We start from the raw sequence: 22,343 nt of genomic DNA on the forward strand, positions 1-22,343 counted from the left end.
TCGCTGTCCTCCTTCACGTCGTTCCTGTCATTTTTCATTTTATCGTCGTTGTCAACTTCGTGGTCGTGGTCGTGGTTCTCGTTGTTGACATCGCTGACGTCGTCGTCGTCGTCGCCGTCGTCGTCGTCGTTGACGTCGTCGTCGTGGTCGTCGTCGTGGTCGTCGTCATCGTCGTCGTGGTGGTGTTCGTCATCGAACGGCGCCGGCTTGCCGGCAGGGACAACGGCGCACGCGGTTCGAAAGCACCAGCACCAGTACCAGCACCAGCTCCAGCACCAGCAGCAGCAACAACCTTCGAGAGTAAGGGAAAGTGTCGTTTTGTGTTCGTCGTTAGTTATAACGAACGATAATATCATCTCGTTGATGTTGTGAGAAGTTTGTTTTTTTTCATCGGTTTGAAGAAAAAGAAATAAAAAGAGATAGAGAGAGAGAGAGAGAGAGAGAGAAATAAAGAAAGAAAGAAAGAAAGAGGTAGAGAAAAGAAGAGAGAAGAGAGAAATAAAGGAAAAAAGAAATTAAAATAGTGGCGTGTATGTGTGTGCGTGCTGTTGTAAATACGTTCGTGCCGAACGATCTGTGCAACAATTTGAATTTCGCGCTGTTCTTATACGCGCGTGTCACGTGCAATAGTTGACCCTACCTAGGAATTTCTTTTTTTCTTTTCTTCTTCTTTTCACGGTTTTTTGTTTGTTCTTGTTGGTTATTCTAGTTTTTGTTTCTTCTTTTTGTTTTTCCTCGTGAACTCTGTGTTTAGTACTTAACTCGTTACTTCGAGTGAAAATAATCAATAAACAACAACAACAACGAAAACAACAACAAAAACAACAACAACAACAAAAACAACAACGAGGAGGGTAGTCACTCGTTGAACGTTCGATGCTGACGAATCGCGTTCTGACGAAGAGAAGAAGAAGAAAAAGAAGAAGAAGAGGAACTGGGGGAGGAATAGGAGAAGAAATAGAAGAAGAAGAAGAGGAGCGTTTTCTTTCTCCCCTCTACCATACCCGACACTCGCGTCGCGACGATAATAAACATCGGGAAAGAGATAAAGTTTTAAGGAGGGAAAGGGAAAGAGAAAGAGAAAGAGAATCTAGAGTGCGCCAGCGCATCCACCCTCTTTCTCTCGCCTTCTTCTTCGCCAACCACGTCGACGTGTAGGTAAATGAGAGTTCAAGGTCAGCCGAGCGGTACTCGACCTAACCTCCTTCGTCTTAGTCGTGTCGTCGTGCGAAATCGGGAACCACGAGGAGGAACGTTGGTAGTTTTACCCCCACCTCCTCCTCCTCCCCCTTTCAAAGAGTTCTGAGGAGAAATAAGATAGAAGAGGGAATACACTTTTCTCGAGACACGCGTAGTAGTAGTTGTTCGAAAATCTCCTCCGAGCTTCGTTTAAACGAAGTTAGTAGGGAGAAGTAGGGCTGACAGACACAGAAAGAGAAAGAGAAAGAGAAAGAGAGAGAGAGAGACTGTCACGCTATTTCGGGAACGCGCGATCTAAAGTGCGCCGAGATATACGTTGAACGTAAATAAATATACGTGCCCGTCGAGCTCTTCCACCGGCTCGCGTTCTCTTCTTCCCTTCGTAAAAGAGAAAGAGAGACAGAGAATCCTCGCTGGCGGTCGCGCATGCTACCCTCCAAAAACGAAAGTGCGTGAACGAGAGAGAAAGAGAAAGAGAGAGAGACATTTTCTTCTCTTCTGCATTTCTTGTATTTTCTTTCGTTTCGTTTATCCCCTTTATTTTTTCTGGAGGAGGAATCTGGAAGTTCTCAGAAAAGTAAAAGGAAGTAAGTAAGTAAGAGAAGAGGAGAGTAATAGTGTGGTAGTGGTAGTGTGATAGGAGTTAGTGCAGTAGTGTGGTAGTGTCGGAGGAGCAGGTTGGATGCCGAGGAAAAAAATTAAATCGAGAGGAGGAACGACTTTGATAGGTGTTTTAAAAGCGGTTAAGTTGTTAAGTACTGGCAACCAAATGCGCGTACCGCAAATCCTGTTTCATGTTCATGTTCTGGAGCAAACGGACGGTGCTCACTAGACGTCTCCTAAAGGCGAAGGTCCGTGGGGAGCATGAAACCGAGTGTGAAGCTCAAGAGGATTCGTCACGTATTCATCGCACAATCGACACGACCGGCGCCGGAAACGACACGAGCGGCAACGTGACGACCACGGTACCGGCGGGCCAAACGAGCACCACCACCACCACCAGAGGAGCGTCTTCGTCGTCGTCGTCCTCGTCGTCGTTCGGCGGAAAAGGACAACGGGGAGGTGGAGGAGGAGGAGGATCAGGATTAGGAGCTGTTCGAACTTCATCGAGCAGCAGCACGTCGAGTAGACTTCATCAAGGTTGCTGCGGTGGGGATCAAAGTTACGACGATGACGAGTATCCGAGTCGATTGCTGAGGTGCAAGGAGCTCCTCAAGACGCTCAAGGAGAATCAATTGGAGATGTTATTGACCGCGGTCGAAAGTTGCGGCGCCGATCTCGGCTCGTGCATCTTAGTACCGAGACAACAACGGCCTTTCCGTAATAGTAGCGATTCCGATAGCGAGATCGACGATCAACAACAACAACGTCAATCGGATAATCAACAACTGGACCAGCAATACCACAGACCACCACCACCACAACCGCCCAACCACAGGCACCAAAATCATTTGCATCATCATCATAATCATCATCATCTCAATCATCATCGTAATAATTTGCGATATCATCGGAGACGTCGTCGTTCTCCTGAAAACGGCGAGCATCACCAGGTGCAATATCAGCAGCAGCAACAACAACAACAACACAGTAGTAATAACAACTCACCTGAGGAACAATCCTCTTCGAGAAAAAGATACTCGGCCAACAGGGTACCGGTCAGAGGTTCGCTCGAGAACACATCGATGGATCCACTCGTGCTCTGCTGCCAAATCTGGCGATGGCCGGATCTCATGCCCTCGGAAGAACTCAAGAGGCTTCCTATCTGCCATTCGGCTAAGGATCCTGTCTACGTCTGTTGCAATCCCTACCATTGGAGTCGGCTCTGCAAACCCGGTAAGTTTATTCTACATTATAGAATTCGAATAAAAAAAAACTTTGTTCTTATCTTATGGTTTCGATCGTTGAATCGAAATTCAAAAATTCCCGCTGCGAAAGTAGATCGACTTGCGTGTCTCTTTTTATTCTTTTACCCTTTCTTTCTTTCTCTCTCTCTCTCTCATTTCGTTTCGTTTCGTTTCGTTTTTCTCGCGTATGCGCCAGCGTGTTTACGTAACTCTGTCAGAGCAGCAGCAGCAGCAGCAGCAGCACATTGAATGCTGCTGTTGCGCGCACGTGTTCCTCGTCTTTATTGTGACAGGCTCTTTCTTTTGCGATTCGATCGTCAAACAAACACCATTTTTTCTCTCCCTCTCTTTCTCCCTCTTTCTTTCTTTCTCTCGTACAAACATACGTAATAAACACACGTCGATAAAGTAGGTGGTAGCGATAGTTGACGATACTACGAGATACGTTTAGAAAAGAAATAGGAAGAAAAAAATCGTATCCGCAATCGAGTCGCGCTCTTTTAAAAGACATTAAATGCTAGCTTTCGTAATTACCTTTTAATCGTATCTCGTGATAGAAAAAGACAAAAAAATTAAGAAATAAATAAAGAAATAAATAAAGAAAGAAATAGATGATATTCCGATGGCCGATCGTTTTCCTGCACGGTTCGCGGAACGCGTTTTATTCGAGTTGCGTCGCGGTTTACCGTATATCTGCCCTCGTTAAGGAGTTTAATCGTGTCGGCATCGGGATCGATCTGTTAAACGCATGTTAAAATATTTATCGACCGAAGAAAATCGCGTTCAGTTTAGTCCCTGCCATGTGTATTCGTGCATACGTGCATACGTGCACGCGTCCATCGTTCGTGTTCTCTTACGTTTACGTTTCCTGCGGTATAATATGAAGAGAGAGAGAGAGAGAGAAAGAGAAGGAAGTCTCTTTTACACCGTTGCTCGTAAACCATTCGCGATAATTTAGGTGAAGAACTTACGCTTCTTCGACATCTTTCTTTCTCTCTCTCTCTCTTTCTCTTTTTCTCACTTTTTTCTTTTTTCTTTTCCCCCTTTTCGAGAATGATTTAACGACGTCGAATAAAGACGGAACATCAAAACGACAGTAAACCACTACCGGCAGGAACGGTATTCGTCACCTATCCGTATACTAGGGGATCGGATGTAAAACTTTGATTTATTGCTTTACCTCCGAGGATTACCTACTGTTTGCTCGAACATTATGTTCCACGCGTAATACCCTCGATACCTACCAGACCCCATTATCGTTAAATTTCATTTCAGAAAGTTACTCGGGGATTATCTTTCTTTCATTCTCTTTTTCGCATAAGAATTCATTGCGTCATCGTATTACTCAGGTATTTTATATTACATCGAAACTAATATAATGATTCGAGATCGTTGAAAAAAATGTGTCGCAGAACGATTCGATTGGGAATTGAAAGAATAGGAGAGAGAGAGAGAGAGAGAGAGAGAGAGAGAGAGAGAGAGAGAGAGAGAGAGAGAGAGAGAGAGAACAGTTCTACTAGACCTAGTCCACTTGTTCTTGTTGTTATCTTTTATTTATTGTATTTTTTGTCCTTTTTTTTTTTTGTTTATGTCCGTTCGTTCATTCGTTATCGTCGTCAAGTTTTATCGAAGTAACGAATTTATGGCAGACCTTTTTCGTGACATCCGTTTCTTCGGGTTGCTTTTTTTCTTTTCTTTTTTTTTTTCTGTTTCTTTTCCTTCAAACGTATCTCCAGACAATTCCGATCCCGGCACCAAGCACCACCAGCACTGCTGGCACTGGCACTGGCACTGGCATCACCACCACCACTAACATTACCATTACCATTACCATTACCATCACCATCACCGACGTGACTTTAACTGCAAAAAAAAACCTTCGCCTCTTATGCCGACGTGAAAACAAGAAAGAGAAAAAAAGAGAGAGAGAGAAAGAGAGAGAGAGAGTAGGCGCCAGTAAAGTAAGAACTCCTTTACGTAACTCGACCGATCGTCGTTTAAAGCGTCGTAAAACGTGAGCGCAGTCCTGTGTTCAGAAGTACACCCAGTGAACAACCCATCCACCCACCTTCTTCGAATCGAATCGACGACTCGTGACGTTGCTTAGTTAGGTATTACCTTTTTTTCTTTTTCCCGTTGCCCCCTACCCCGAGGAGGGGGCAAGGGGTTCTTTATTTTTATTTTTCTTATAGATAAAATCCACTATAAATAAAGTAGGCGCGACAAGAGTCAAGATTAAGATCACGAATCGGAGAGTTGTACGATTAAATCCACGATGAATTACATTATCCCGTTAAAAAGTTTCTGTTTCAAGTTTCTCATTGTCGTTTTGCGTTGGTCTGTTTTGTAATTAAAAAAAAAAGTTCAAGACTTAACGGGAATCCTTTGAATTCCATCACCACCACCACCACCACCATCATCAACTACTACGCGCGAGACACCCTATTTCTAATAATAGATATAGAGACGTTGAAAATTTGTCGAATAAATATATGATACTGCACCCACGGGGTTTGATAAAAAATCACGTCGAATTTTTGATTAACAGAATAAAGTCCAAGTATTTTCTATTTATTTCGTAACTTCTTTCATTCTTGGAATTGAGATTATTGGATAGAATAAGAACAACAAGTAGACTTTGATCTTTATGGAACAAGAACGTTCGTGAGGTAGAGATAAAAGAGTTAGGTACAGAGAGAGGGGTGGTCTGGGAGGAAAATGAATTCAACGTGGAATAGTAAATAGGGGATACTCTATCGCATGTTTAAAGTAAAGTACTTTTCGTTGCGAGTAGAAAGAGCACGTTTTCTAACCTAACGACAACGACAACGACGACGACGACGAAGAAGAAGAAGAAGAAGAAGAAGAAGAAGAAGAAAACACAACGTACATGTCTGTTCTTCGATGTTGCGTGCGTTCTTCATCGTATCATGAAAGAAAAGGCCAACCGAAAGAAAGAATGAAAGAAGAAGAAGAAGAAGTAGTAGTATAAAAAAAGCGAGGGAGGCGAACGTATATCTCAAAATAGAAACCGACATATATATCGTCTACTTCTTCTTTTCTTCTTTTTCTTAAAGAAGAAGAAGAAGAAGAAGAAGAAGAAGGAAGATACGATTTAAACCGAAACAAGATGATGGATCTTAGGCGTTAGATATTGGTGGGTAGCACCACAGTAACAGAACAGCAGTAGAAAGCAACACCACATTACAACCAGCAGCAACCTCGGGAAAACGAAAAAAAAAAAAAAAGGAAGATGAGCGATAGGGAGAGAAAACAGAAAGAGAGAGAGAGAGAGAGAGAGAGTGAGGAGGAGGGAGTGATGCCGACACGTTCTCTCTCTTTCTCTCTCTGTTCTTACCAATAGCTGCACAATCAGAGTTTATGGGCAGAAGGAAATGAATCTAAAAATAAAGCGTATATTGAGCGAGTTGTGTTCTCTCTCTCTCTCTCTCTCTCGGTGTAGAGAAAGAACGAAAGTGAGAGAAAGAGAATGAAAAAGAGAGAGAGAAAGAAAGAGAGAGAGAGAGAGAGAGGGAGCGGCTGGCGGGTTCGCGCGATGCGACGCGACGGTGAAGGATGGAAGGAGTTAAGGGTAGCGGGGTGAACGAAGGGGTGGGGGACGAGGGGAGGGGGCAAAGTATATAGCGACCGACCGGCCGGCCGGCCGGCCATTCGAGGTGGGGCTGACGGGGAGGGTGGAAGCGGTGGCACAGGGATAGAGGGGCTTGGGAAGGAGAAGGGTAAGAGGAAGGGGGTGGGAAGGGAGGCACGGCACGGCCCGGCGCCGCTGCGTGTCATTGCTGGCGCCAGCTAATTGTCGAGGCCAGCCGGCATTAGCCGAGGAGCTGACCGAAGCGAGCCGAAGGAAGGAAGCCGGTTGGTTGGTTGGTCTTTCGTGAACACGCGCTCGCGCGCACACATACAACCACGACACGACGACGACGACCGACATGTGCAAGCGCGGATCGGCCCGCACACCGGCGTCGTGCTTCGGACGTTGCGCCAGTATTCCACAGCTGCTTCACGCCGCCACCGCCGCCGCCGACGACTACGACGACGACGTTTCTTTCTCTTTTTCTTTCTTTCTGTCGTCGAAATTGAGAGATTCCAATTTTACATTCCTCGATTTATTTATTCCGTTGTTTATGATTACAATGTTATATTAAGAATAGGTAAAGGAAGAAGTAAAGAACGATTTTAAATCGGATCTTTAACTAATGACAATTTATCGTTATATTATATAGATTGTTATTTCAAGGGATAATATATATATTTGAATTTGGTAATTATCTGATATCTCTCTGAGACTCTTGAGTATATTATATTTTTGATTATATTTAGAGAATCGTCGAAGAGTTAAATGAAAATGATGAGAACAACAATAACAACAACGGGGGGTAGGTAGTAGTGGTGGTATCTTTGAATTTTTAGGTTTTATCTAATGAATACTTTTTGAGTTTTTTTTATATTAACAGGGAGGATCTATCTTTCTCTCTCTCTCTCTCTCTCTCGTCTTATCTCTTCTATTGTTAATGTCATTTTAATTATCTTATTATTTCAGTCTAGACTCGAGACATCGTTAGAATAGAAATGAATATATGTAGTTCGAGTATAGTAGTTATCGTAATTAGAATAACGATTAATGTTCGTTTGGCTAAGGTAAACTGGCGTTCGCGTTTTACGATGGCGCCTTGTTTTTCGTAACATGCGCGTCGATGATACCGATGATTTGAAAGAGGTGGAGGAAGAGAAGGAGGAGGAGGAGCAGGAGGAGGTAAAAAAAAGAGGTGGTACTGTTGCTGGTATAGTGGAAGAGAATAAGTAGAAAGAGGAAGAAGAAGAAGAAGAAGAAGAGTAAGAATAAAAAGAAGAAGATGAAGAAGAAGAAGGAAAGGAGAAAAAGGCAAATTCTCCTGCACCGGCGCCTTTATCTTTGTTTTTGCATTCGCCGTGTTATTCGTTGTGTATGAGTTTAGCGCGCGAGGCCGTTAATAATTCACTCCGACGAATCGATTATCATCGAGCGACGACGATATCGTTACGCAAACCGTCGCCCGACCCCGTCCTCGTAGTAGTCGTAGTAGTCGCCTATAAATGTGCGTATGTATTTACGTATAACACACACGCACATATATATATTTCCTATTCGCGGTCCTTTATCTATGTCGTCGTTGTCGTGGTTCATTCTTATATTAAGTATAGCATCCGTGGCAGTAGCCTTTGCTTTTTTAATTTCGCGTTTATCCTTCTTTTTTCCTTCCCCTCCTTCCAACCACCCCTTCCCCATCTCGCTCTTTTTCTATCTCTCTCTCTCGGAAGTTGCGTTCATGTCAAGTTGCGTCACATCGAACGGACATCAGAGGATATCTCCCCGAGAGTAATCGATAAGATTTCAAACGTGTGTGTGTATATATATATATATATTTGTCTTTAATTTCTCAGCGATTAGTAGTATAAATCTTTTCGATCTTTCCCAAGTTTATATTCTGTAGATTTCGTATCGGTAGAATTAAATTCATTCATGTCCTCACTTTTTTTTCTCCTCTCTCTTTCTTTTCTCATGTCTTTTTATTTCTCGAACTTGCGCGATAGCTCGAGGCAGCAACCGGCAACAACAATCAAGGTCATCGTGTTTTGGCAAACCGGGATAGTATCGGCGGCGCTCTCATACTCTGACGAGAATTTTAAGTATCCCCTGAGTCAGCGACTTTATTTTAATTGATATGCCACAGCGCACGATATCATACCCAACGAACGTGAGAAATAACCAGAGAGAGAGAGAGAGAGAGAGAGACAGAGAGAGAGAAAGCAGGAGAAGGAGGAGCCGCCTTCTCTTCATCTCTTTCCATCTTTCTATCTTTTTGCGTGTGGTCTATTTTCGTCTTGCGGATCGGTGATCGAAGCTAAACGAGAAAAGATGAAGAATAAAAAGAAGGAACGTTAATCGTGTTCCGCCATTATGGATAAATCCAGGTGAGCAAGATGGCGCGTCGGAAGATACGCGAGAAACAACCGACCGAGCAAGCAAGCAAGCAAGCAACCAAGCAAGCATCATCATCATCATCCTAACCGGGAACGAATTTCTCTCATCGATAAGGATTTTTTCTTTATTTTTGTTGTTTCTTTCCCCTACTTTTGCATAATACGTTAGGATAGATCCGTTAGTTGTGGGGGACAATCTATAAATACATGCTGACGGGATTCTTGCGGTGGGGCGGGGAGGGGGCTCTTAAAGATGCAAAAGATAAATATATTCATATATTTGCATGTGAACACTCTCGAAATAATCATCTTGGTAAATAAAATAAAATACGGTGATATATATCGCGTGTCTAACATATGAGATCTCTGAAAAATATGCCGCCATTTTGAAAAGGCAAACTCGACCGAACAAATAGACCATCATCAACATCATCATCATCATCATCATCATCAACATCCTCTTCCTCCTACTCCTCCTTCTCTTCCTCCTCGTCTTATCTTTTCCAAATTCCAACTAGAGATAATCGACTCACGTTTTCTCTTCTATTTTCTTTACTTTTCTACTCTCTACGTGGGGATAGTAAGAATTATGGCGTAAGAAAAAAAAAAAAAAGAAAAATATTTGGTTAAGGAAGGAAGTGTAGAAAAAAAAAAAAGGATCGCGTTTTTTTAGAGACGAAATCACGTTTGATAATAGTAATAAGGAAAGATAAAAGAGATAGAGAGAGAGAGTGAGTGGTATCATTTCTTCGACTACGCGTGTGTGTAGGCGCGACGGTAGGTCGGCCATTAAAGAAGCGTTGTTGAAACGACGCCGCCGTCGTCGTAGTCGTAGTCGTAGTCGTCTTCGTCGCCGTCGCCCCCGTTATCGTCTAGGAATTTCGGCGCGAGTAAATGTATACGTAGAATAAGTAAGCAAGCGTCTCTTTCGGTCACACACAACAAATAACTCGTTTCTCCTATCCCTACTCTCAAATATACCTAACACACACGCTCACATATACATATATATATATATATATATACATAAATGCATATGCATTTAACGTAACAATTCGAACGAAACGGGGAAAGGATTTATCGTTTAAGATAAAATAAATATTATCCACGGTATGGGGTAGGAATCTCAAGGAAAAAGAGGAAGACAGAGGGTGGTGATGCTGGTAGCGGTGTGGTGGGTGGGTGGGTGGATGGGCGGGAAGGTGGGTGAATCGTACGATGAAAAATCGTGGAATGTTTAGGAAAGAGAAAGAAATATGGATTATAATAGAAAACAAAAAGCTATATTTCGCTAGGGATACGGTATAATAGTTTATTTTCGCTTTTCGAGTATTGATCAAAAGTTATCCAATCGCCATTTTCCCAGTTATTTTTGTCCGAGGCGCGTTCCATCGGATTCTACGAATGGTAACGGTGGTGGTGGCGTCGAGAAGGCGTTTCTATCTATCCTTCTTTCTTTCTTTCTTTCTTTCTTTCTTTCTTTCTCAAGGGTTACCTTGACGTTTGAGATATTCGCACTGCTGCTGCCCGTCTGTCCGTCCGTCCGTCCATCTATGCTTTCAGAACGAGATACGTAAAAGGACGAAAAACGACATACCGGTTTCACTGGTGCGTGCCAATAATAGAACTCCACCGCTTTTGGACTGGGACTTCTAACGGAGCGCCGTTTCTCGAGATATTTCGTATCGCCGGCAATGCCATCGAGATGAGATGAAATGAGATGAGAAGAGAAGAGTAGTTTAGAGAGGCCTCCTCATCCAAGCAAACTAACCCACCACCACCATGGTCCTTGAGTCCATTTCTACTTCTACTTCTTCTTCTTCATCTTTTTATTTTTCTTGTTTCTTTATTTCTGTCTTTTTCTAGCCAAGTCTGTTTATAATTTATCAATGATTTCCCCCCTTCCTCCTTTCCCCTGCCACGAATCTTAATAACGGATCGTTAAAAAAAAATAGCACGTATATATTATAGTCTAGATTAAAATTTTTCTACGATTTCTCTACGAAGAATTTTGTTTTAATTTAAATCCGTTATATTGTATTTGATCTTTTTTCTTCTTCTTTTTCTTTTGCAAGGGACGACTATGTTATTCGTTGTTGTTCTTTTTTTTGTCTTTCAATTGCTTTTCACAAACATACAAAAAAATCTTGTAATATTTTATTATTAATTAAATCCGAAGAAATTATTTTACGGGCGAACAAGAATTTGACGAAATATTCGTAGCGATTCGAAAAGTTGTGTAGATAAAATCATATTTATCTTCCTATAATGGGAGTTTTTTCAACGAAGTACAAAAAAAAATAAATATATAACGTACAATTAGTTAGCTCAATTTCTTACCAGTTTTCAATTAAAATTTCAATGGTCCTCCCACTATCCTTAGTATATGTGATGGTAAAGGCCTTGAAGAGATTAAACCTACGCACATATATATATATATANTATATATATATATATATATATATATATAAATGTGTTTGTATATAAGTATTTGTATTTGTTTGATGAAACTATCGAAGTATTTACGGTAGTCAGAGATTATAGTATTTGTATATTTTGTTACAGAGTCGCCGCCACCCCCCTACTGCCTTATCGCAGACAGGCTGAGACCAGAAGGTAAGAACTTTCTTTTTTCTTATTATTCATTTAGTTTCTTCTTTCATCTTAGTTTAACAGTGTCGTCTTCCTTCTCGCTAAGATACCAGCGATAACTCATGTTTATTGCTCGCAAACGTCTACTAGCAAGGTTGGTTGGTTGGTTTGCTGGTTGGTTGGTTGGTTGGTTGGTTGGTTGGTTGGTTGGTTAGATGGTTGGTTAGATGGTTGGTTAGATGGTTGGTTAGTTGGTTGGTCCTCTATACGCGTGCGCTACGCGTGTCACGTTTCACGACCTAGCCCAAAGCAAGCTTAGAAAATAATCTTTTACGATAAGCGTATCGAAATATACACGGTTAGAAGAGTTGTCTGTCTATCTGTCTGTCTGTCTGTGTGTGTCTCTGTTGTATGAATGTATGTATGTTTGTGTGTTTGTTCGCATAGTATGAATTTTTTCTCTTCGACAGCAAAAATATAAAAATAGAACGAACAAATATATGACAACGATGATGATGATGATGCTACGTGGTATTGGAAGAACAAGAATATATGCTAACCAACTAATATCATTTTTTTTTTATCGTATTTTATATTAATCATTTATATATATATATGTATTTTTTTTTATTTTTTTTTTATTTTATTTGTATTATTATTCGCGTAACTGGTAGCGAAGATACGAGATTCGATTACGATCTTTCGCAGCACATTAGTTTATCTTTTTATTCTCTTATCTTGAATTAGATCTATAATTGCGAACTTATATGAACACGATCGACGACGCGACACATTCGTTTTGATAACCGAATATGCGACTAGATCTCGATTTACCGGTTCGCTTTTTTATCCGACATCTTGGTTATTAAACACACACACACACACACAATATATATGTATAACTATTAGATATTTATATATTATTTTATATTGAAAAAAAAAAACAAACACGAAAGAGAGACAATATTATTTTGTATACAATAATCATGTTTGTAATATTTCAATTAATTTATGTCATTCTAATCGTGTTTTTTAATCAAAATTTTACTGCACACGACTATTAGAATTTTTTTTTTTTGTATAAATATCAATTTAGACTCATCCATCATCTGTTTAGATTCGTAAAAGATTAATTAACGAGAATCAAATAGATGGTAATATAATTAATGAAAATGTATATGAAATAATTACAATTTTTGAATATTCAATTATACGAGATATATCATATATGTGTGTGTGTATGTTTGTGTATTTATTTGTTTGTTTATTTATATGGGGTGGTACTTATGTATGTTTATACAAGACCAAGCATGAATCACATTGATTTTCTTGCTGCGTCAAATTCGTGTCTGTAAATCGATCATCTTGTTGATTGCGACGGGGAACGTATTGCTATGGATTTCAAAGGATATCATCGTTTCAGTGGTCGATATAATCCTCTCGCGTGCAAACCATCATCTCGTACGATCGATCGGACGAGTCATTTTCGCACACGCGAGAAGATCCACCCGATAGAAACGGAGTTCAAACTATTATTATTATTATTATTATTATTATTATTATTATTATTATTATTAATTTAATATTTTTTTGGAAAGAGAACAAAATTTTCTTACGAAATTATACGCGAAATAATATAACGAACAAATGTTATTTTTGTCCACGTTATTTTTCACGTATAATACAAATTGGTATTATTGTTTCGATTTTTAAAATTGTTAATTACATTTGATCATTGTTTTCGATATTATAAATAGATATATATATAAATTTATAATCGTATTTACTTTATCGTAAATTAAACACAACAATCAATCACATTTTATTTTTTCTTGAAACAAATTTGTAGAAAATTTTTGATACCTATACAAGGTGTTTTATAAATCGATAAAATATATAATACATATTATTCTTTTTCTCATTTATTATATATTACATTGAGAAAATGAATTAAAAATATAATGCGAATATCCACCACGTACACAATGAAAGATAGTTTTGAACAGTTTCGATTCGTTGACGAATGATATTAAATAAATACACGTTTCTCGAGAAATATATCGTCCTTGTATTCTTTATTTGTACAATGTTCGCAACAGTTTTGACTGCTTCGATCTTGACGTTTTTCCCCCTTTTTCTATCTTCTTTCGTGCTCGATCCTAAACTGGTTTTCTCACGATCAATGTGGGAACACACGTGTATGTAATACTTTTTATACATATATATATACACACACACTTATATTCACCATGTTATATACGTATACAATACTTATTTGTTCGTGAAGATGGATACTAGTTGACACAATCAATTATCTCGCGATAGGTTTCATTTATATATTAACATTTCATTTATATATATGTATAAAGTATAAAACTTATTTGAAGAAAATGAACTTGCGTAATAATATTCGGCACGACAATGCTATTTGCTTTCGTTAACCTGTCCATCAAACTATTCCGTTCGTAGAATAAGTTATTTCGAACGTGCAACCGGACTCCGATCATTCACGACTATTTATACAAAGGAATTCGATACGAAAGTAGGTATATACGGGGAGACAACTACTGACGTATTTCTACATGTATATATGAACAACACGTGTAGGTATTCGCATAAATGGATAACAAATTTTTAATGATTATTTTCCTCTTCCCAATATATAAATACAATATTTTAATCACACATATATTTCTGTTAGATTAAAAATATAATAATAATTAAAATCATTTTGTAATACAAATTACATATCTACAATCTGTCTAAAATAATAATAATATATATAATAATAAATTTGAAAAAGAAATGTTAGATATTTGTCTACACATATATTTCTGTTATATTAAAAATATAATAATAATTAAAATCATTTTGTAATACAAATTACATATCTACAATCTGTCTAAAATAATAATAATATATATATATATGATGATGATAATAATAAATTTGAAAAAGAAATGTTACATATTTGTCTACAAAGATGAAGTTCTTTTAATCTCTGACATACGTGGTAAATACATACATACACACATACATACATACAAACATATGTATACACTTTCGTGCCAAGCTCTCATCGTGACGAAATAATAGCGCCTGCAGTTAGGCGTTCTTCGACATCTGTATATATATATACATAGAATGATACATGTATATTAGACAGCTCGTATATATTTTAATGTGTGGTATGTGGATGTATATAATATGTGTATAGAAAGAGAAAGAGATATAGAGAGGGAGAAGTACTTACCTTCGTGGTTCTATAGCCTGAGGTCAATATCTCTCGTCGATAGGACGTAGCAAAGCTTACGTTTATGTAAGAACTATCTGACAATGATCCAAAGCTGACGTTTAATGCGTCATTTTGTATATTCGATGATATAAGTATTTTATATACAATAATAATAATAATAATATATATATATATATAGGATCAGGGAAAATGTTTCTATTCGTATCTTCTAAATAAAAAACAAATATTGTTCGTATTATTAATATATAGTCTCCTTTTATAATCAATTTTTAATTTTATTATGGTGTATCATTTTATTTTTTTTTTTTTGGAAACTAACGCAATTATTGTCGAATTTAATTAATATCGTAAAAATACGAACAAACTTTTTCCCCCAATCTATATATATATATATGTGTGTGTATTATTAATAGTTTGCAAGAATGTGTACGAGTATATGTGAATAAGTTATATTTGTTGGTAAAATTGGATAGTTCGATAGTAAAAGATTTTGTTTTTTTTTTTTTTTTATGAAGAACACTTTTCGTCGAAGAGAATTCTTTTTAACGACAAAAAATTCTGTTCTCTTTCTCTTTCTCTTGAGAAAAGTAGCTAGAGAAAAGTTAGGGAAAGATGAAAAGAAGGACACTTTAGCCACGAAACGGGCCACTTGTTGCCGCTCGAGTGCTCCCCACCGGGATGAATTTCAATCTGCTCTTTCCCGTCAGGGTTCGTTCCAACTTATATAGAAAACTTCTCTTCCCCTTTAAAATTCGATCGTATTCTACTATCGTGTATTTTTACATTTATAAAGAAAACATTTCGAGGCCAAAAAAAAAAAAAAAAAAAAAAAAAAAAAAAAANAAAAAAGAACAGAAAATTTCAACGCGAATTTATGCGTTCCTATTTTAATCGTAACTTATATAATATATAATATAATAAAAAAAGAAGAAAGAATTCATTACAATTTTAATAGCATAATAATTCGATCATACGTTACGATTAATAATGATTCATTTTATATTATGACAATATTAATCCTTTTAGTGCTATGGACGCATATATGCGTTTGGTAAACGCATGATTCTTGTCAAATGAAAATAATATTGTGAGAAAAGAAAAATTGTATTAATTAAATATAATTTATTAATATTAGCATATCTGGTCATATTAATAATAAACTATTTCATTCGTAGAAAATACTCTTCAGTTAAAAGTATTCACCACTCAAAGGGTTAATATTTTGTTCGTTTCTTTATTTAAAAATAAAATAAAATAAAATAAAAACAAACAAGTAAATGAGAGGAATTTTTGATTGAGGAAGAAAAACAAAAGTAGAATGAAGTGGAACGATTTTGTAAATTTATGCAAAATGGTAGAAGAAGGGGAAGGGAAGTGGTAACAGAGAAACGGAATTAATAAACAATGAACACATTATTACGCATACGAATATTGCGTAAATTTCAAACAAATCATCGAGACGAATGACACGTTGTAAACCTTTACAAATCGTGTTCATCGAAAGAAGAGAATGAGTGTATAGTATTCAGTTATCATGTGCACGATGCATAATAATACGTACAGCAAATAGTATGTCCCTTTCGAACGTAACAAGTTGCGAGGACAAATCTTTTCGAGTATCGTGTATCGCTTCTAAATTTTTTATTTCCTTTGCATTTCAACCCACTTCTTCTTTCCAACCCCGTTTAACTTTTATTTTTAATTTATTTTCAATTCCATGTACAATAAAGTGTGTCCAAAATATTCGCGTAGAAATTATTTTCGGTAAAGATTATATTTAATATATCTAAAATTGTGTACTTTCGTAATCATAGAAAAAAAAAAATAATAATATAAAATAATAAAACATAAGAAAAAATAAAAGAAAAAATGAAATTATGGTGGACGCCTGTTGCCCCCATTCCTTCGTCCTTGGCATTCTCGCGTACACACACACAAACAAACACATATACAAAGACATTTATTACTATTCACTATCATCATCTTTCATCTACCACTACACACTTATTTAGAAGGAAGTTAGGAACACGCATTTTCTATCTCTCTCTCTCTCTCTCTCTCTCTCTATTTCTTCCCCGAATCTTTCTCATTCACGTTTTCATTCTTTTTTTATTTTGAGGGACGATCGGCGGGAGTGGCACCGGCACCAACCACTCGCATTCCATTGACTCATGTCAGAATGAAAAAGATCAACATAGCGGCATAGTTTTCTTTCGTAGTTCCCCTCCCTTCCCAACTATTTTCGATGGTTTTGTGAACAAGAGTAGAGATTACATCTATATACGAATTTAGAATAGAAAAAGATAAATGAGGGTTGTATAAAAAGGTTTGAAATAAAACCAAAATAAAAGATCATGGATTCTTTCTCTCTCTCTCTCTCTCTCTCTCTCTCATTTTTTGATATTTTTCTATCTTCCTTCCTTCCTATTTTCCTCATATTATTGTACACCACTTTTTTTACTTTACCATCACCATGAGATGAGACGAGGAGATGGGGGTTGTATAAACATGATTAAGAAAAGAAAGATCATTGTTTCTTTCTCTCTTTCTCTTTAATTCTTAATGATAAGGTATCACAGGGAACTTGGACATAAAAAAGAACTAGAACTTAATTTAACTAAGTTGGACATTTCGTCCCTTTATTGAAAGACTTCTTCAACAACTGGAAATTTTATTTTATTATTATTTCTTATATTACGACATATATAATTTTTTACATGTTACCTTAATCTTTACAGTTCAGCGTCTTTTTTCATTGGGTAGACATACATTTTTCTTTTTATTAATATTCAAAACACAAAACATCTAAACTTCGTTAAGTATTCGTTCGTTATAATTTGAAACCCTCAACAAAACTGTTTCAATCTAGACTAGTGTTTATTAGTAATATTATTAATTTCATATTTTTCTATCTTCCTTCCTTCCTTCCTTCCTATTTTTCCCCATATTGCTATACTATTCTTACCCTACCATTACCACCACCACCAGGCATCAGGTAGTGAGACGAGGGTAGGGTAAGGGGGATGTACACAATCATCGTGCAAATATTAGTCCGATGATAAGAAACAAATTGACACGTAAACTTGGGCACCCACGTTCTGCGGTAATAACGGCGACGTTTTGATCGCGCACAAACATCGTTCGAGTTTTTTTCTCACCAATTCTAAACAAAAGAGATAGAAGAGAGAGAGAGAGAGAGTGTAGTTATGGTTGCTTGCTTGCTTGCTTACTTGTTTGCTTGTTGAGTATATATGTGTGTGTTCTTTTAAGAGATAAAAAAAAAAGAAGGAAAAATATTGTTCGTGTTCCGATGACAATCATTTCTACTTCTTTCTATCTTTTTGTTCACTCCTCGTGTCAGATCAGAAAGAGAAAAGGAGATAGTTGTGTTTAACCATCAGAAATTATCATCCTCGAAACTAAAGAAGAAGAAGAAGGAGAAGGAGAAGCAGGTATCGTTTAGTATCGTTTCTTGGTGTCCTTCGAAGTAAAATAAGTAAAAGAATAAAAAGAAAAAAAATAAGAAATACACCCTTCGCGTTCCTGAGGAATGCCGTCTTATGTTAGTTGCGTTCGGCAGGGTCCATCGTTCTTCTTTACCAGAGCAACCTTTTAAGATACTCTTTCGGGTTTCGGCAAACAGGAAACGCTTAAACCCCTCCTTGCTAGAAGAATTCGGTCAAGTATTCAAGTATCTTATGTCTCTCTCTCTTTTTCTGGGTGTGTGTGTGTGTGTGAGCTCGTACGCGTGTGTTTCTCTTAAGTGTTCTCTCTTTTCGAGAGAATCAATGAATTTCAATCTTTCACTTCGATTTTTCTTAGATTATCATTCATTTATTAATACAAAAAAGAAATCCAATTTATCCAAGGATTTTCTACAAATATTTTTGTTCTTCGATCTTTCGAGATATATTCTAAAATGATTGCACAATTTTTAGAATGCGATTCGCGTTGTTATTATTATTATTGTTAATTTACTTTACTCCGATGTTTGTTAGATTATCATTCATTTATTAATACAAAAAAGAAATCCAATTTATCCAAGGATTTTCTACAAATATTTTTGTTCTTCGATCTTTCGAGATATATTCTAAAATAATTGCACAATTTTTAGAATGCGATTCGCGTTGTTATTATTATTATTATTATTGTTAATTTACTTTTTGTTTCCTTTTTCTTTCTGACTTTTTTCTTCTTCTCATACAAGTATGGGTGGGTGGTTGTTTTTCACAAATAGTTTCTCTTACTTTATTTATTTATTTATTTATCTGTTTTCCTTTTTACATTTGTCTCGTTGAATTTCTTTTTTTTTTTTTTTTTTTTGAGTTTTTCGTCTCAGGACAAAATTAGAAAACCGCGAACGGCAATCGCGCTTTGTCAGGAACGAAATTAGATCCTCCTCGTGTTCCTCGGGGCAACTTCTCTCTCTCTCTCTCTCTCCCTCTATCTTTTTAAAGAAATAAATTAGACGTCTCGCGAGAGGGAAAGAGAGAAAGAGAGAATCATTATTTCGGTGGATTCTGTCAGCTCTTTTGTGACGACGACGACGAAGACGACGAAGACGGCGCCGTAGAGAATTTCCACGCGAAGTACACACCGATGAATCATCCGGACGATATGCTCGGCACGATTTTCCCTTCTCCGTGGTTTCCCTCCCCTACCTCCCTCTCTCCCACCCTCTCTCTCTCTCTCTCTTTGTCTCTCTCTGTTTCTGTCTGTCTGTCTCTCTCTCTGTTTCTGTCTGCCTGTCTTTCTCTGTTTCTGTCTGTCCGTCTGTTTGTCTGTCTGTCTGTCTCTCTCTTTCTATATCTCACCCTCTTTCAAAATCCGCGAGATTAATCGTCCGCGATCGTGAACTCGAACGTAAATCGTCGGTTGGGACTTCTTTATGTATCGAGAATTCTCTTCTACTACTATTACTACTACTATTATTTCTTTTTCTTATTCTTCTATTTCTACTTCTTCAGTCTAAATGCTGTTCACAGCAGTTGTTGCAATAAATTTCGCAATAATTAAAACAATGATTTATCTGCGAATTTATATGGTATTATTTTTTATACGGGTATTTTCGTTTTGTTTCTTTTTATATATATATATATATATATATATATCATACGTACTACACGTTTGTACAAGGTCATTTTATTATTTGTTTTTTAAACCTTTTTTCCTTTTTTTTTTTTTTTTTGATATTGTTGTGCAACGATGATTGACAAATATTTGGTTTTTCTTTGAAAATTTTATTAATTTTTTGTTGTCTTGGGATCGTTTCGGAATCATGATTATTTTTATTATGTCATTTTTTATATAAATCAACGACAATTGGACACGGCTTTTTTTTTTGGGTCATCATCTGCGTTAATTATTTTATTATTATTATTATTCATTTGTAGAAAATACTAAAATACATATACTTAGATACGTATAAATAAATGCGTTAGCAGCGTACGGTTTTGGGTTAGACGAGAAAAGTGCGAGTAACGAGAAGAGGGGTGGGAGGAGGAGGGGGAGTAGGAGGAGTGTCGCGTAAAAGTGTTAGCAAATAGTATAATAAAACAAATGACGCGTTGGAGGGAAAGAAGAAGAAGAAGTTTCTCTTTCTAAAAAGGGGTTGCCCGTTTATTTTCAGATCGTGCGCCCAGCGAAGGGGATCAACAACGTCGGTGCAAAAGCAACACGCCCCTGCTACCACTTCCCGGCTCTCTTACCACCAACGGAGAAGGTAACTATCTTTTAAATATTATATTCTCCCATTTTTTAGATCATTTTTCTCTTCACCAATTTCGACACATATTCCTAATTCGTATTATTCTTTTTTTTTGTTTTCCATCTTTGATGAATTTTTTTTGCAATATCTACCATTCATATTAGGTTTTTCCAAATCTGTTTTTTTTTTTTCCCATTTTTTTTTTATTATTAATATTTTCAAAGTAAATTTTTTACAAAACAAAAAAAAACAATCTCCGTTATGCAGTTACAAAGTCAAAGTTTCGACACTATGAACGCACCCTGATCATTATTTTTAATTATTATCAATCATTATTACTATTTTGTTCGGTATTTGGTCTCGCTATATTATTTTTTTTTTAAATTGAATTTAATAATTAAAAGAAAAGAATGCGTGTGGTGGATGTTATGATTATTTTGTCATCGTAACGGTTGTTTCAAGTAATGGTTTATTAAGTCTACGCCATTGGTTTGGTTGGTATCAATGGTTACGCCTATATATCCACGTGGCTAACCTTGAACGTCGCCACGAGAACGATTTCTTCTCTTAGTCTTCGTCTTCGCCATGCGTTTTTCACTTCCGCGTCCTACAATCGAGATCCTCTACTACCAGTGAATTTGCCAACAGGTTCTTCTATCTTTCTTTCTTTCTTTCTTTCTTTCTTTTTCCTTTTCGTTTTCGTTTTTATTTTTTTTATTTCTAATTTTTTTCTTGGAAAAACTAAAACAAACGGAAAAAAGTTTTTTATGGTTCCGACCCAGTGAGATTGGAAAGTTTTTACACATTTTTTTTCTACTTTGTCATTTTTTTCCACGCGATACTTTCCATGAATCTATCATATGATTTTTTTTTTAGATAAATTTGTAAAATTTCCACGCATCGTTCGGTAAAGTTTCTTATTTTTGTTTCGTTTTTGTTTTTTTTTTGTTTTTTCTTTTTTAATTTATCGAAACTTAACATAAGCGAGAGGAAAATTGTACACAGTTAAAATTTCTCCTATCTATCTCTTTTTTTTTTTTTTTTTGCATTTTTTATTTTTTTTTTTCCATCCGTTCAATCTTTTTTCTTCATCTTGGAAGAAATTTTCTCGACGTGGACGTTCCACGAGGCTGACGCGCTTGCTTTGCAGGTTTTCACGCATGACGCACCGCGTGGTACGTGAACTTTTCTTTTCGTTTTTCGGCTCGTTCGTTCCTTCGTTCCTCCGTTCATTCGTTCGTTCGTTCTCCTTCTCGTTTGTTTCGCGGAACTCTCGAAACGTTTTTGGTTGGCCCTGGCTACAAAACGAGATCAATTTTTAGTTCCCGTTCTCTCTTTCTCTATCTATCTTATTCTGATTCTTTGACAAACATTTTTCTTCTTCTTCTTCTTCTTATTCTTCTTTCGTACTTTTTTTCAATTCAACGTTTTACGTGTATTTGGGACAAGGTCAAGAAATATTCTTAATGAAATGAATTTTTGAGGAGTTTCTTATACTATAGTAAACAATATTTTTAATGCACGGTGGTTTAACCACCATTAGATTAACTAGTTCCTTTTTATATCACTAAAATCAAACAACTTAGTGACAATTAGTATAGTAGTAGTAACATAACATAAATAACTTATCTATAAAAATGATGTGCTTGTTAATAGAAAAATAATTGGAATCCGTAAAATGAGTCCGATAAACAAACAAAAATACAGTAATGAAGAATAAATTAATATCTAATATAAATAATGAGATCTTACAATTAGA

At 36.9% G+C, this 22,343-nt stretch overlaps 1 protein-coding gene across 1 annotated transcript in view; it reads left to right on the forward strand.

The window, feature by feature from the left end:
* Nucleotides 1-470: 470 nt before the first annotated feature.
* LOC106793824 overlaps nucleotides 471-22,343 on the forward strand; it is a 44,840-nt gene continuing 22,967 nt past the window's right edge. Inside the window, exons 1-3 of the mRNA XM_014761055.1 lie at nucleotides 471-3,036; nucleotides 11,595-11,645; nucleotides 20,507-20,599. Of these exons, the coding sequence (XP_014616541.1) occupies nucleotides 1,995-3,036; nucleotides 11,595-11,645; nucleotides 20,507-20,599 (1,186 nt within the window). The 5' untranslated portion in view covers nucleotides 471-1,994. The remainder of the gene's footprint in view (nucleotides 3,037-11,594; nucleotides 11,646-20,506; nucleotides 20,600-22,343) is intronic.

The sequence above is a fragment of the Polistes canadensis genome, unplaced genomic scaffold, assembly GCF_001313835.1.
Source record: "Polistes canadensis isolate GaletaPanama2010 unplaced genomic scaffold, ASM131383v1 scaffold_19, whole genome shotgun sequence".
NCBI lineage: Eukaryota > Metazoa > Arthropoda > Insecta > Hymenoptera > Vespidae > Polistes > Polistes canadensis.